The 16,292-nt window shown below is 37.6% G+C and overlaps 1 protein-coding gene across 1 annotated transcript in view; it reads right to left on the reverse strand.

The window, feature by feature from the left end:
- Nucleotides 1-16,292, reverse strand: part of gfra4a (GDNF family receptor alpha 4a) — a 182,119-nt gene that overhangs the window by 22,609 nt on the left and 143,218 nt on the right. Inside the window, exon 6 of the mRNA XM_028438876.1 lies at nt 15,528-15,662. Coding sequence (XP_028294677.1) covers nt 15,528-15,662 — 135 coding nt within the window. The remainder of the gene's footprint in view (nt 1-15,527; nt 15,663-16,292) is intronic.

Here is a 16,292-nt window from a genome sequence, read left to right on the forward strand (position 1 = left end):
TTATGATGTGCACACTTAAACTGGGACAAAAATGCAGTAAGGAATGAAAAATGAGGAAAAAGTGACAAACACCCAAAATCAAAGGTAAGGCTATAGTAAGGCATAAAAATGGAAAAATTTCGGAGAAAAAATTCTGAGATAAGGCTATCATAAGACTCTAAAAACTAGTGCAAAAATGGTGCGCACACTTAAATTGGGATGAAAATGCAGTAAGGCATGAAAAAAGTGACAACACCCAAAATCAGAGGTAAGGTTATAGTAAGGCAAAAAAATGGAAAAACTTTGGAATTTTTTTTCTGAGATAAGGCTATCATTAGACTCTAAAAAACTAGTGCAAATATGATGTGCACACTTAAACTGGGACAAAAATGCAGTAAGGAATGAAAAATGAGGAAAAAGTGACAAACACCCAAAATCAGAGGTAAGGCTATAGTAAGGCAAAAAAAATGGAAAAACTTTGGAATTTTTTTTTCTGAGATAAGGCTATCATTAGACTCTAAAAACTAGTGCAAATATGATGTGCACACTTAAACTGGGACAAAAATGCAGTAAGGCATGAAAAATGAGGAAAAAGTGACAAACACCCAAAATCAAAGGTAAGGCTATAGTAAGGCATAAAAATGGAAAAATTTCGGAGAAAAATTCTGAGATAAGGCTATCATAAGACTCTAAAAACTAGTGCAAAAATGGTGCGCACACTTAAACTGGGATGAAAATGCAGTAAGGCATGAAAAATGAGAAAAAAGTGACAACACCCAAAATCAGAGGTAAGGCTATAGTAAGGCAAAAAAATGGAAAAACTGGAATTTTTTTTCTGAGATAAGGCTATCACAAGACTCTAGAAACTAGTGCAATTATGATGTGCACACTTAAACTGGGACAAAAATGCAGTAAGGAATGAAAAATGAGGAAAAAGTGACAAACACCCAAAATCAAAGGTAAGGCTATAGTAAGGCATAAAAATGGAAAAATTTCGGAGAAAAAATTCTGAGATAAGGCTATCATAAGACTCTAAAAACTAGTGCAAAAATGGTGCGCACACTTAAACTGGGATGAAAATGCAGTAAGGCATGAAAAAAGTGACAACACCCAAAATCAGAGGTAAGGTTATAGTAAGGCAAAAAAATGGAAAAACTTTGGAATTTTTTTTTCTGAGATAAGGCTATCATTAGACTCTAAAAACTAGTGCAAATATGATGTGCACACTTAAACTGGGACGAAAATGCAGTCAGGAATGAAAAATGAGGAAAAAGTGACAAAACCCAAAATCAGAGGTAAGGCTATAGTAAGGCAAAAAAATGGAAAAACTTTGGAATTTTTTTTTCTGAGATAAGGCTATCATTAGACTCTAAAAAACTAGTGCAAATATGATGTGCACACTTAAACTGGGACAAAAATGCAGTAAGGAATGAAAAATGAGGAAGAAGTGACAAACACCCAAAATCAAAGGTAAGGCTATAGTAAGGCATAAAAATGGAAAAATTTCGGAGAAAAAATTCTGAGATAAGGCTATCATAAGACTCTAAAAACTAGTGCAAAAATGGTGCGCACACTTAAACTGGGATGAAAATGCAGTAAGGCATGAAAAATGAGGAAAAAGTGACAAACACCCAAAATCAGAGTAAGGCAAAAAAAATGGAAAAACTTTGGAATTTTTTTTTCTGAGATAAGGCTATCATTAGACTCTAAAAACTAGTGCAAATATGATGTGCACACTTAAACTGGGACGAAAATGCAGTCAGGAATGAAAAATGAGGAAAAAGTGACAAAACCCAAAATCAGAAGTAAGGCTAAAGTAAGGCATACAAATAGAAAAAAAAACTTTGGAATTTTTTTTTCTGAGATAAGGCTATCATTAGACTCTAAAAACTAGTGCAAATATGATGTGCACACTTAAACTGGGACAAAAATGCAGTAAGGCATGAAAAATGAGGAAAAAGTGACAAACACCCAAAATCAAAGGTAAGGCTATAGTAAGGCATAAAAATGGAAAAATTTCGGAGAAAAAATTCTGAGATAAGGCTATCATAAGACTCTAAAAACTAGTGCAAAAATGGTGCGCACACTTAAACTGGGATGAAAATGCAGTAAGGCATGAAAAATGAGAAAAAAGTGACAACACCCAAAATCAGAGGTAAGGCTATAGTAAGGCAAAAAAATGGAAAAACTTTGGAATTTTTTTTCTGAGATAAGGCTATCACAAGACTCTAGAAACTAGTGCAATTATGATGTGCACACTTAAACTGGGACAAAAATGCAGTAAGGAATGAAAAATGAGGAAAAAGTGACAAACACCCAAAATCAAAGGTAAGGCTATAGTAAGGCATAAAAATGGAAAAATTTCGGAGAAAAAATTCTGAGATAAGGCTATCATAAGACTCTAAAAACTAGTGCAAAAATGGTGCGCACACTTAAATTGGGATGAAAATGCAGTAAGGCATGAAAAAAGTGACAACACCCAAAATCAAAGGTAAGGTTATAGTAAGGCAAAAAAATGGAAAAACTTTGGAATTTTTTTTTCTGAGATAAGGCTATCATTAGACTCTAAAAAACTAGTGCAAATATGATGTGCACACTTAAACTGGGATGAAAATGCAGTAAGGCATGAAAAATGAGGAAAAAGTGACAAACACCCAAAATCAGAGGTAAGGCTATAGTAAGGCAAAAAAAATGGAAAAACTTTGGAATTTTTTTTTCTGAGATAAGGCTATCATTAGACTCTAAAAACTAGTGCAAATATGATGTGCACACTTAAACTGGGACGAAAATGCAGTCAGGAATGAAAAATGAGGAAAAAGTGACAAAACCCAAAATCAGAGGTAAGGCTATAGTAAGGCAAAAAAATGGAAAAACTTTGGAATTTTTTTTTCTGAGATAAGGCTATCATTAGACTCTAAAAACTAGTGCAAATATGATGTGCACACTTAAACTGGGACAAAAATGCAGTAAGGCATGAAAAATGAGGAAAAAGTGACAAACACCCAAAATCAAAGGTAAGGCTATAGTAAGGCATAAAAATGGAAAAATTTCGGAGAAAAAATTCTGAGATAAGGCTATCATAAGACTCTAAAAACTAGTGCAAAAATGGTGCGCACACTTAAACTGGGATGAAAATGCAGTAAGGCATGAAAAATGAGGAAAAAGTGACAAACACCCAAAATCAGAGTAAGGCAAAAAAAATGGAAAAACTTTGGAATTTTTTTTTCTGAGATAAGGCTATCATTAGACTCTAAAAACTAGTGCAAATATGATGTGCACACTTAAACTGGGACGAAAATGCAGTCAGGAATGAAAAATGAGGAAAAAGTGACAAAACCCAAAATCAGAAGTAAGGCTAAAGTAAGGCATACAAATGGAAAAAAAAACTTTGGAATTTTTTTTTCTGAGATAAGGCTATCATTAGACTTTAAAAACTAGTGCAAATATGATGTGCACACTTAAACTGGGACAAAAATGCAGTAAGGCATGAAAAATGAGGAAAAAGTGACAAACACCCAAAATCAAAGGTAAGGCTATAGTAAGGCATAAAAATGGAAAAACTTTGGAATTTTTTTTTCTGAGATAAGGCTATCATAAGACCCTAAAAACTATTGTAAATATGATGCACACACTTAAACTGGGATGAAAATTCAATAAGGCATGAAAAATGAGAAAAAAGTGACAAACACCCAAAATCAGAGGTAAGGCTATAGTAAGGCATAAAAATGGAAAAACTTTGGAATTTTTTTTTTGAGATAAGGCTATCACAAGACTCTAGAAACTAGTGCAATTATGATGTGCACACTTAAACTGGGACAAAAATGCAGAAAGGAATGAAAAATGAGGAAAAAGTGACAAACACCCAAAATCAAAGGTAAGGCTATAGTAAGGCATAAAAATGGAAAAATTTCGGAGAAAAAATTCTGAGATAAGGCTATCATAAGACTCTAAAAACTAGTGCAAAAATGGTGCGCACACTTAAACTGGGATGAAAATGCAGTAAGGCATGAAAAAAGTGACAACACCCAAAATCAGAGGTAAGGTTATAGTAAGGCAAAAAAATGGAAAAACTTTGGAATTTTTTTTTCTGAGATCAGGCTATCATTTGACTCTAAAAACTAGTGCAAATATGATGTGCACACTAAAACTGGGACAAAAATGCAGTAAGGAATGAAAAATCAGGAAAAAGTGACAAACACCCAAAATCAGAGGTAAGGCTAGTAAGGCATAAAAATGGAAAAATTTCGGAGAAAAAATTCTGAGATAAGGCTATCATAAGACTCTAAAAACTAGTGCAAAAATGGTGCACACACTTAAACTGGGATGAAAATGCAGTAAGGCATGAAAAATGAGAAAAAAGTGACAACACCCAAATTCAGAGGTAAGGCTATAGTAATGCAAAAAAATGGAAAAACTTTGGAATTTTTTTTCTGAGATAAGGCTATCACAAGACTCTAGAAACTAGTGCAATTATGATGTGCACACTTAAACTGGGACGAAAATGCAGAAAGGACTGAAAAATCAGGAAAAAGTGACAACACCCAAATTCAGAGGTAAGGCTATAGTAACGCAAAAAAATGGAAAAACTTTGGAATTTTTTTTTCTGAGATAAGGCTATCATAAGACTCTAAAAACTAGTGCAAATATGATGTCCACACTTATACTAGGATGAAAATGCAGTAAGGCATGAAAAATGAGAAGAAAGTGACATAAACCCCAAATCAGAGGTAAGGCTATAGTAACGCAAAAAATGGAAAAACTTTCGGAAAAAAAATCTGAAATAAGGCTATCATAAGACTCTAAAAACTAGTGCAAATATGATGTGCACACTAAAACTCGGATGAAAATGCAATAAAACATGAAAAATGAGAAAAAAGTGACAAACACCCAAAATCAGAGGTAAGGCATTAAAATGGAAAAACTTTCGGAGAAAAAATTCTGAAATAAGGCTATCATAAGACTCTAAAAACTATTGCAAATATGGTGCGCACACCTAAACTGGGATGAAAATGCAGTAAGGCATGAAAAATGAGAACAAAGTGAGAAACACCCAAGGCAGATGTCGCAGATGTTCAGTTATTTGGGCGATTTGATTTGGGGGACCTACAAATTATGAACTGACGGCCAGTTCTGTGGCAAAGGCTCTGATGATAGTGTTGACATGCGGTACACCTTAAACAGATGGCCAATCTGTTGGGTCAACAACCAGAATAAAAACCATCATAGTCACTCCTCAAGGTGATTTAGAAACACTAATGGACATAAACATGGTTTAGGACAATGGGATAAAAGCTGGAAAACCATTCAAACCATTAGGAGAACGACAGTAAATAAATAAATCATCTGAGCCTGAAGAAAAAAGGCTTTCATTCACAAAAAAACATTAAATGTTAGCATCCAACCATCCTCCATAACCACTTCTTCTTGCACTCAGGGTAGCGGGCATCTGCTTGAGCCTGTCCAGAGCAGGAGTGAAGTGCGCACAAGTAAAGGTAAAGGTCCCAGGAAAAAAAGAACAAAATATATTTTATTTAAAAAAAAAAAAAAAAACATCAAAAACTGTGGGGTTTTCTTTGCATCACACTGTACCAAATGGTCCACGAACCATGGACTGTAACACCTGCTCTACAGGATGCCAACCTCTGAAAGGACCACATCGATAAAAACAACATTTACACATTTTTTTTTGTTGCTAATTTCTGTAGCTCCAATGAACCAAGCCAACACAGAAAGGTCCTTGGAAAGTTTACTGCCGAGTAATCAAACTTTGGCCTAACCAATACACTGCTGTGCTGTCAGTATATGACTATGTGTGATACATTGTCAAGATTCCCCAGTAGATTTAAGAGGGAAGAATAATTTAAAAGGTAAAAGACATGCATGTGGCTACTTAATGAGTTATGTAAGCATCTTGTGCACAGTCAGATTTTTATTTTTTTTCTCCTTTTTTTAAATTTTGTTTTGCAACATACAAGACATTACACAGGAACACACATACAACCCGACAGCATACACCCAGGGAACAGTATGTACAATTTCTTACAGTATAGGTGTGTGCGTGTACATGTGTGTGCGTGTGTGTGTCTGTGTGTGAGAGAGAGAGAAACATATAAATATATATATATATCACTGTCAGATTTTTAAATGACCACACAGGCTGCAGTTGGCTTTGCTTCTTTCAAACACAGTCCTTCATACAAACACTTCCTCATCCCTCAGTCGTCCGCTAACCTCGACAGCCTGCACTCCTTAAATCACATTAGCCAAGTGAGCAGATTCGTGAGTTTTAGCATTAAATATAAAAGCCTTTTAGAGTTTAATATGTTCAGAACTGCAAATGCAAACCATATGTGATTCATAAATAGGATAAAAGTTCTGTTTGAATCTTTTTTCATGGGCAATGATTGGTTTTGAAGTGAGGTCATAACTATCTGGATTGCACAGTGGGCTTTTAATATTAGTCACAGCTTTTAATCATATAGGACAGATGCTCACAGACCTGTACGGGTCCTCAGGGTTTTCTAACTGGAAAAGTACATGCAACACAACAAGTCACAAGAACAACATCTGTCGAGAGAAAAATCAGAAAAAACGTTAATGCCTCATCAAGTAACATTTAATAAAGTACCAGGTTTATGTTTTTTTTTTCAAAGCAAACTGATTGAATAATTCTTTTATAAAGAACATAGCTATTGTGGCTCCAAAAATAAAGTTATAAAAGAATAGTGAATACACTACTGATTGGGCGTGACTAGAGCTTGCTCAGTAATTGGCTGATGTGGGTTGCTACTTCTACAATAACTCATAAAAAATGAGAAAAAGTGTCACTTTTTTCTCATTTTTTACTTTCCAGACACCCAAAATCAGAGGTAAGGCTATAATGAAGCATGAAAATGTAAAAACTTTAGAGTTTTTTCTTGAGATAACAAGAAGACAAGACAAGACCCTAAAAACTAGTGCAAATACGATATGTACACTTAAAATGGGATGAAAATGCAGTAAGGCATGAAAAATGAGAAAAAGGTGACAAACACCAACAATCAGAAGTAAAGGTCACAAGAACAACATCAACACTTCTGTGGAGAGCCCTCTGTGAGAGAAAAGTGGAATTTATTCACATCAGAAAAAAACGTTAATGGTTCATTGAGACACATTTAATAAAGCACCAGGTTTGTGTTTTTTCAAAGCAAACTGATTGAATAATTATTTCATAAAGGACATAGCAATTGTGGCTCCAACAATACAATTATAAAAGAATAGAGAAGACGCTACTGATTGGACGCAACTAGTGAGCTTGCTCTGTGATTGGCTGATGTCGGATGCTACTTCTGCAGTCGTCCTTGATTAACACTTGAAAAGAAAAGAGGGAACGGACGCTGCACAGGCTTTTTTTAGTCCTTACAGCTATAACACAGTAAACTCCATGCCCTCTACAGGAACATGTGAAGGAATAGATAGGAGCAGACAGCCTGTGCAGCCACAACCCAGTCACTAAAAGTCATCAAAATCAATCTCCTTTTGAAAGATCACAGTAAGACTGAAGCACAGGCTTTGATCAATGATTTTGCATGGTTTCTAGATCAATCTGGATCATCGATTGCCAGTAATTATGTAATGTTCTCAGTAAAGATTGAAAACCATAAATAGTCACGTTGTGTGAATGAAGATGTCAGTTTGATTCACATTTGAAAGCCTGCTTTCACCTTTCACCTACGCTGGGAGTGTGAGTGCATCAACATAGCTCATGTTTACATCCCAGAGTCGTAACACGAACTCTTAGAATTATTAATTTTGCGCCTGATAGGTAACATCTAATCCATGTGTGCACAAGTCTGGTCCTCAAGAGCTCCTGTCCTGCATGTTTCCCTGCTCCAACACATTTGCATCTAACCCAGTGCTTCGCCCATGCGAAACATTGTATCCCTATTAACATTAAAGAAAACAAAAAGAAGAAAGAAATATAAATCAACTTATCTAACTGTCCGTCTTTCCTCGTCTCCCACCGTAGTCAGCGCTACATATGCTTTGTCATATTTCCTCGTCTTAACTTTCACTTTCGTTTGTCTCATTATCTCCGGCTCTATCCGCCTTTCTTTTCATCCCTGTTAAATATTTTTCCATGGTGTCTCTTTAAGGTGAGTTTACTGCACTTGATATCTCCTGCTCTGGGCCGCGTGCGCGTATGATCGGTGCAAAAACCATAGAGCGAACACTCTATGGTCTCTAATAGAGCGCACACTCACACACACACGAGAGCGCCACTGCCCCCTACAGTAGTGGATGTGCAATTACACTTTACTTTAGTACAGCAGAAAAAAAGAATGTTCCCCTGGGTCACACGCACCTTTTGCCAAAGAAATACCCCCAACATCTTTTTGTTCCACATTTGTTCCCTTTTTCACTATTGTTTGCCACATTTTGCTCATTTAAGCTACCTTTTGCCATTACATACCCTGTTTCCTCTTTTTTGCCACTCTTGACTGCTTTTGGCCCATTTTAGTCACTCCCCCGCATCCTTCACAGGTAAGACGTGCCTGCTTAGGCCCCCCTGTTATTGGAGGAACATTGTATTATAAGTTAGAATTGCACTCTGTAGTTCAAATAGCAAAGAGTATGGAGAAGAGCTGGTGCACACCTCCTGGAAGTGGCTAAAGAAACAGTGCGGGGGATGACGATTAGTAATTTTGCAAAGTGACGGGGAAGAGTTGAGATCATTTCTAATAAATGGGAGATCCTTCCCTCTACCAGCCCATCTGTGGGCACCTCACACTACAAAGACATTTCATGTATTTATTTTCAGCACCTTTCATGACTTTTTATTACTTTTCTTAACCTGATTGTACCACTCCAAGATCTGCTGCTGTTAAGTGCAATACTAATAAAATCTATTGTTATTAAAAAGTAATGGCGCCAGAGCATCAGGGCTCTTTGTTCTCGGTCCTTTGCACATCTAATTCAGATGCTTTTAGCCTAAGGCAAAAGCATCACCTCCAGTTTACCATGTAATAGAAATCCTCATTTTTGGCCACCTCGTCAAAATGAACAAAGTAGATATCTTCAACATCATTCCATTTATTCACGTTTAGGCAGCAAATGTTAAAGAAGCTTTCTATATGAGCTCAGAGCTGTTATTAAATGATTGATTCACTGACTATCAGGAACATTTGGTTCTTGATCTCTTTCAAAAAAGTCAGACCTAAGATTTGTCATTTTACAAACACTTTACAGTGTCCGATACTGCATCTGTTTATTCCCTCTGTCAACAACAGGATTTCTGTCATTGATGAAGGATATATTACATGATATTATGGGCAAATTACTTTGACATGAAAGTCAATATTTATTATTTTTTGAATTCTCAAATGGGGACACAAGCAAAAGATTTAACAAACCATATATATGAAAAAAAAGAATGACACTATAAGTGCTATAAAATGAACGTGGTGGTTTAAAAATCTCACCATTACTACATCCATTGGTTTCCTGCTAAAACCCAACTCCAGAAGCATCTTGCTGGTTATTAGGGATGCACTCTTGCAGTCTCAGGTTGGAGTATCAGTGTGTGACAGGCAAAAATTGATTTCTCACAAGATCATAACAAATTGATCCATTCTGTTAGGGAAGACTGCCTCTGGAAAGAAGATTCTCCAGTAATTGATGCATGGCCTTGACTGGACTCTCTCCACTGGTGCAAAATTAAACATCAACTCCTAGATAAGCTGTGGTGGATGGGTGACCCATGTGCTCTTATTTCCACCTCTGCAGCGAATTAGGAAATCTGCACATTGCAACAATAAAAGTGACGAGTCAACAGTGGGCAGACAGATTGAGTGTTACGGGAAAGGCTGGGGACTGTGTACTAATGGTGCTGCAGGTCATTAGTGCTGGAGGGACAGGTGGGAAAGTATGCACGCACACCCGCAGTTAGTGCTCGGCAGCACAAGCCGATCCCCCGGCAAGCTGATGGATGACAGAGGCGAGGGGTGCAGCTCCAGCTGTTCGCCGCCCGGCGTCTCACAGAGATGAAGTACCAATTGATATCTTTGGCGGGAAGCTGTTTTGACAGTTTCTTTGTAAATGTTTGGACACGGCCGTTTAAGCATTGTCACCTCGCATCTCCCTGACTTTTAAGTTTCTCCCTTGAGGGCATTTGATAACTTTATAGGTTTCCTGAGGCAACACTGCAGAGCATTTAATACACAGTTCCAGCCCTTTGCCTTTATGCATCAGTGGTTATTCTCATTTTTTTTGAGGACACTACTTCCTGAAAAAACATCTAAAATATCTATAGACACAATATACCTAAATCTCCATCTGCCCCTTCGTTTTTCCCTGACAAGCACAGCATTTAGAAAAGAAGTCCAGAGCTGCTCCTCTGCATGATGATGCTGCTGTTATCGCCCATACGACAGTGTGACAGCTGTTTTGAAAACCCAAGTGCGCCCACTCCAGTGGAAAGAAAGCTTAACCATAGTACCCCCTCCTCTTCCTCAAAACAACCACCGCTCTCCATCCTCTGGGCTCGCCTCATTAGTCCAAAGGCAGGAAACCAAATTACGCTCAATTACCATGTTGTCAAAGGCCATCTAAAGTCCCGTCTCAGCAAGCAAGTTCCAGCAGGGTGGCTCACATCGAGAAACATCCCTCAACGCAGTCAGAGGAAAGAATGTCCCCAAAATAAAACCAGGTTGATTTATTCCACTGACGATGCAGCTGCAGATCAAATGTAAAACACGTGATGTACAGGAAAGGCTTGAAGCTACAACAATGATCACGTCTCCTCTCTGTACTACTACTAAGAGTAAAAACATCAAAACACACAGTTTTAACTGGCTCTAATCCACATTCTCCTTGCCAAATCATGCTTTACAATTTATTTCCTAAAATAGACACAAGAGTAAATCTGCATCACAAGTCCACAAATTAGCTTTTTTATTACAAACTTTCTCATCCTTTGTAAAACATATGCACTTTTATTTGGCTATTGTTTGTTTAGGCTTAAGAAAAGAAGCGTTGTCTTTCATTTGTTCGTTTTTCTGTGTAACTCGAAAGAAAAGGAGGCCAGTCACAGTAAGGTTTTTTTTTTTTCTGGGTCTCTGAGGAGCTTACAGTAAACAGCACACAGGAGCCTCCACTGCACTATAGCCTTGACGGCAGGATGCACATGAGGAATTTCATTGAAAAACAAGACATCCATCAAGCAGGTAAAGAATACTAGTATGTATTTTTGGAAGATTGAGCTCACCTGGGAATGGAAGGGTGCAGAATGGAACAAGAAGTTCTTTTATTGGAGGAACCTCTCTGTAGTTCTAGGAACTTTTCAGACATTTTCAGGGCCAGTTAATGTTTTTGAAAGAACATCTCCTGTATCTGCAGATAAGAAGGCCTAAAGTGGAGCACTTTGAAGACAGAAGCTTTTCAGCAGATTATGTTTTTTTTTTTTTTCTTTGTAAATTCTCAGATTAGATTTACAGGAATCATTTTTTTATCTTTAGAAATCCCTTTACACAGACACTTGACTTTATCCATCCATCCTTTTTCTGACCCGCTTGCTCCTTTTTTCAGGGTTGTGGGGCTTTTCATTGGGCGTTGCACCTGACTTTAAAAATACATTAAACTGAGTTTAAAAACCAATAAAAACAATAAATCAACAATGAAATGATCAGTCATAAGCAGTAGAGAAAAGGAGTGACTTAACTTGGATTTAGAACCAGAAGCACCTGAACCCTCAGCTCCAGACTTTTTCACCTTGTACTAGAGGTGGGAATGGAGTGTCCTTTATCATTACCCTAACTTTAAGCACTACAGGTTCATGCCTTACCCCAACCGGGGGTTTAAACCAGCAAGCCGTAGCTGGTTTTCTCGAGGATTCGTTTCTTAGATCCGACTAGTTTGGCCGAGCATGAACATGCAACCAGAATCTCAAAGAAGCAGATTCTAACCCGAATGCAATTGGTCATTTCAGGGCGATTGCAAGCCAACTTAGCTTGTGCTAAATGAGTCACTGACTCACTTTACCTTTGCTTGCTCGACTACCGTTTTTTGCCACTGAAAACCATATTGACACTGTATAATTTGAGTTAGAATGTATCAAAAACAATCACTCTTGTCCCTGATGGGAGTTTCCTGTCAGTTTGGAAAGATTTATTAAGTGCATTGTAAAGGAAAACCAAACCAAATAAAAGGTGTAACATATTATCAGCTGTTCTCCGCACATTCAAGTGAGTCCCAGACTATTCCTTTGTGAAAGCAGCCTATAATCTTCTCTTTGAAACTGGGTGATACAACTATTCTTTTTTATGATTGAACATCTCATCCAAGTTTACCCATCATTCTCCACACCAAACCACGCAGTTTAAGGACTTGCCTGAGGAGTTTTATCAGGAAAGATTTCCTCAACCTAACCCTAAACCTAAACCCAAACACTTTTAATAAACTTCTCTTTAGATCTAGAAACACAGTGGTACATTAGTTTGTGCTAATGCTAGGCTAATGCTATTGCTAGGTTAGTGTTAAGGCTAGGCTCATGCTATTGCTTGGCAATTGCCAATGCTAGGCTAATACTAATGCTAAGCTAATGCTAATGCTAGGTTAGTGCTAAGCTAATGCAGTGCACCTGCATCCTCACTTGCATTTTCTTCAGGAAATGTAAATATTGTAGTTGTTATTGATTTAATATTTTTATGCTGCAGACATTCACTGAAAGCACAAGCTGAAGTCACGCAAAATTATGTAGTGCAAGAATTTACATGTCTTTTTTGCTACACTTGCTAGACATTAGGCCACCCATTTCAGAGGGAAAAATGATTGTGGAAATGCATGACATTGTTACAAAACATGTAAGGTAGGGTTAAGACTGTCATATTATGGACATTTCCATTTCAGGCAGTGAATAATAATAATAATAATAATAATAATAATAATAATAATAATAATAATAATAATAATAATAATAATAATAATAACATTAAAAAAAGGGAAAATCCCTAATTTCTGTCTATTTTCCATTTTCTGCATGGAGTTGCTCTGTTCCTCGGACAAAGGTCTTCTCTGCCTTTTTTTGCTGGCTCCAACTTGATATAAGTTTGAGAAAAGTGAATTTGTAGACAACCATGTGCAGCCGCGGGGCTGGTTATAATCTAGCATTAGTTTGTATTGGGCTGCCGTAAAACAGTATGTCTTCCCAACAGGTCGGAGGCAGGGAAAGTGCGGTTTTCTGGCCAAAGACAGCAGGGGGAGATGAAAGACCCCCCAATCACCCCATAAACACTTGTATTACCCTCACAGGGACTACGAGAAGGATTTAATAAGGTGAAAAAGTTACTTAGTTCTGCTTTAAGGAAAATGGGAAGCAACAAGTTTTTCAAATCAATGACTTTTTGTTTTTTCTAGTAAAGTGAGAGGCACATAGGTATGTGAACCTTTTTCATTGCCTGTAGAACTTTTTCAGACTGTGTAATTAAGATACTTTAAGAGACCTTTAAGGTAAAATTAATGTTTTTTCTGATAGAGGCAATACTTGGAGGGAATTAGTATTAATCTGTCTTTGTATGCAACATGGTAATGGGGTTAGCAAAATTGACTCTTGGCTTGACTATTGGGAGTCTCAATAAACTGGTAATCTGTCCGAGGTGTGCAGTGCTTTGCACTCTTAGGAGGCTGGGTAAGACTCTAGCGCAGCATGGCTGTTAGAAATGAGTGCAACTAGAGTAGAAGTTGGATGAAGCTGCATGGGATTTCATTTCTGGAAGACTGCAGCTTTATTTGAAACGATCCACTTGTGAGATTGAGGCTTAAAGTATATTTTGTACAGCTGCACCCTTTAACACACCATCACAAGGACCTAAATAGCAGCCTAATAATTTGTATTGTGACATGAAAGCTGTTTCAGATGAGTTTCTGATGTGTGTCACTCTGACAGATAATTCATTTTCTGTAGTTGTTTAGAAAACAAACTCCATCATTATCCAGAATAAACTGAAGCATTTTGTGACAGCAGCAGCAACAACAGTTTGGATTACTTTGTAAGGAGTGTCATTCTTCTGTCACAGCTGCAATCGCTCACTCAGAGGGATGATCGCATGTCTTCATAATCGTTTTGATGAATATAAATATAATTGTGACGTAAAGACTGAGATGGATTTGAAGATGATAACATCAGCTGCAGTTCATCAATCATTCTAATGCCTTTGTTTGTTTGTACAGCCACTAAAGATGACAATATTAGTATCTAGTATTGTCTATTGAATAATGAATGTGTGAACGCGGAGCCTTTAGCAAAGCAGTGTTATTATTTTACGCGTTTCCTGCAGCCATCTGTCATGGAGCGGTTTCACGGCTGGTGCCTCCTGGCCTCTCAGCCTGCCCTTCATCCTTCCTTCCTCAACTAAATACTTCATTCAGATCAGCAAACAGGTGGAGAAGGAGGGAGAAACTGTGTAAAAGGGCTCAGAAAACTAAAAGAAAGAGGCACAGAAAACCAGCAGCAGACACTCCTACTCGACATTCATCATTTAATTTGGACTGGAAACTACTGGGAGTCCTGTTTTTGTGTTTATTATTATTATTTACCAAGGAGGTCATATTTTCATATTGTCTGTTAATAGGATTACGACAAAAATACTTCACCGATTTTGACAAAATTTTAACCAAAGATAAACCTTACGTCATGGAATTTTCCATTAAAGTTCGGAGAGGATCCGGATCAATATAGAGATTCTATATCAGTTTGAAACAAACTATCTCTCAGCAGTGACAAAGTTTTAAAAAAAAAACTATAACTTTGTTTGTAATGACTTATTTTTATTACATTTAACTCAGTTATGTCAGGTTGGTCCCTGAATTACCCCTGCAAGTTAGACAGGAATCAGATCTGAGTTGCGCATTCGTGACTTTTTTTTTTTAAATAATGGGGGTGCCCAGACATCTGGACCGACAGTGTCATTCTTATAGGGGATTGAAATTTATTCTAAATCTTTAAAGTGCGATCACTGATCCAGATGACTGTCAATATCTAGCAAGGAGTACATATGGTGATGGCAGAGGTTTGTGCTCTCTTGTATTTATGTAGGATTGACCTTTTACTGTATATGAAAAATAGTCTTTTAGAAATATAACATCGAAATCTTACATATTTTTTGAGAAAATATACAAACATTAGTAATGAAAGTTAGATATGTCAGAAATGAGCCTTATCTGGCCCTTTTAGTGAAATTCCACCTTTCCTGTGCGTCATGATAAAAAGTCTCTGACTTTCATGCAACAAATAAGACCAAAGGGCGACCTTTAGAAAGACATTTTTAATCTTTGCTTCCGCTTTGTTCAACACAACACAATAGAGGAGAGGCAGCGATGATAAATCTGCCTAACCTACAAGATTTTCTGGCGCACTTTCAGGCAGATCTGCACGTCACGCCGAATAGAAAACTTTTATTTGAGCTTTTCCTTTTTGTCGTGAATTTGTATTAGTCAACTCAAGTCGTGCACGCTATGATGCCCACATATTCTTTGTCTTTGTGTAGTCATTGTTACCCAGTGTTGCTACTCACTCAGGCAGACGTTGTCATGGAAAAAGGTGAGGAAGTCGCTGCACTGCTCCCGGTGGTTTCCGCTTGCCACACAGGAGCACCATGGTCCCACGTTGGATGTGGAGTTGTCAAGGTAGTTGGGAGTTACTGTGCTTCCTGCAGACGGAAGGAGAGCGACTTCTGTACAGGTTCATGCAAATCCTGCTCCAGCCTTAGCTCGCACATTAGTAACAGACAACAACACAGTGGTTCAATCTAACCCGAGGCACGCTGACATAAATAGGAAGCTATCACTTTGATTTTGTTGAACTCAGCTGAACTTTCATTTTACCTCTTCTGTTTTTTGTTCTTTAAATCTATTCCCGCTGCTTCTGTTTGTGGCTCATAAACAGGCACTTTTAAAGCAAAAGCTGGAAACTGTTGGCTGATTCAGCCTTGTTGTTCTTATTCTGAATCTGACTTTACTCTGATTACAGTAATCAAATTGAAGCATTTACATGGCAATCACAGCACGACTGCCCTGATCAGGTTAGGGCTGAGCTTTTACTTTAGATTTAAATGCAGTTGAAGAGAGGAGACCCAGGATGACAGGTTGGTTAATGCCACCATCTGACAGCAGGAATGGACGCAGCCAACATATGGTCCTTAACGGCGTCTACGAAACTGCAGAGTGGGAACGGTCGCCCCCTGTGGCCACCGATTTTTTCGGTTCACGGTTTTAATTTATCATCTCTCAGTAAACAAAAGAGGTTTACATTGACTTTTTAAAAAAAAAAAAAGTTTTAC

Source organism: Gouania willdenowi, chromosome 22, assembly GCF_900634775.1.
Source record: "Gouania willdenowi chromosome 22, fGouWil2.1, whole genome shotgun sequence".
In the NCBI taxonomy this organism is placed as follows: Eukaryota; Metazoa; Chordata; class Actinopteri; order Blenniiformes; family Gobiesocidae; genus Gouania; species Gouania willdenowi.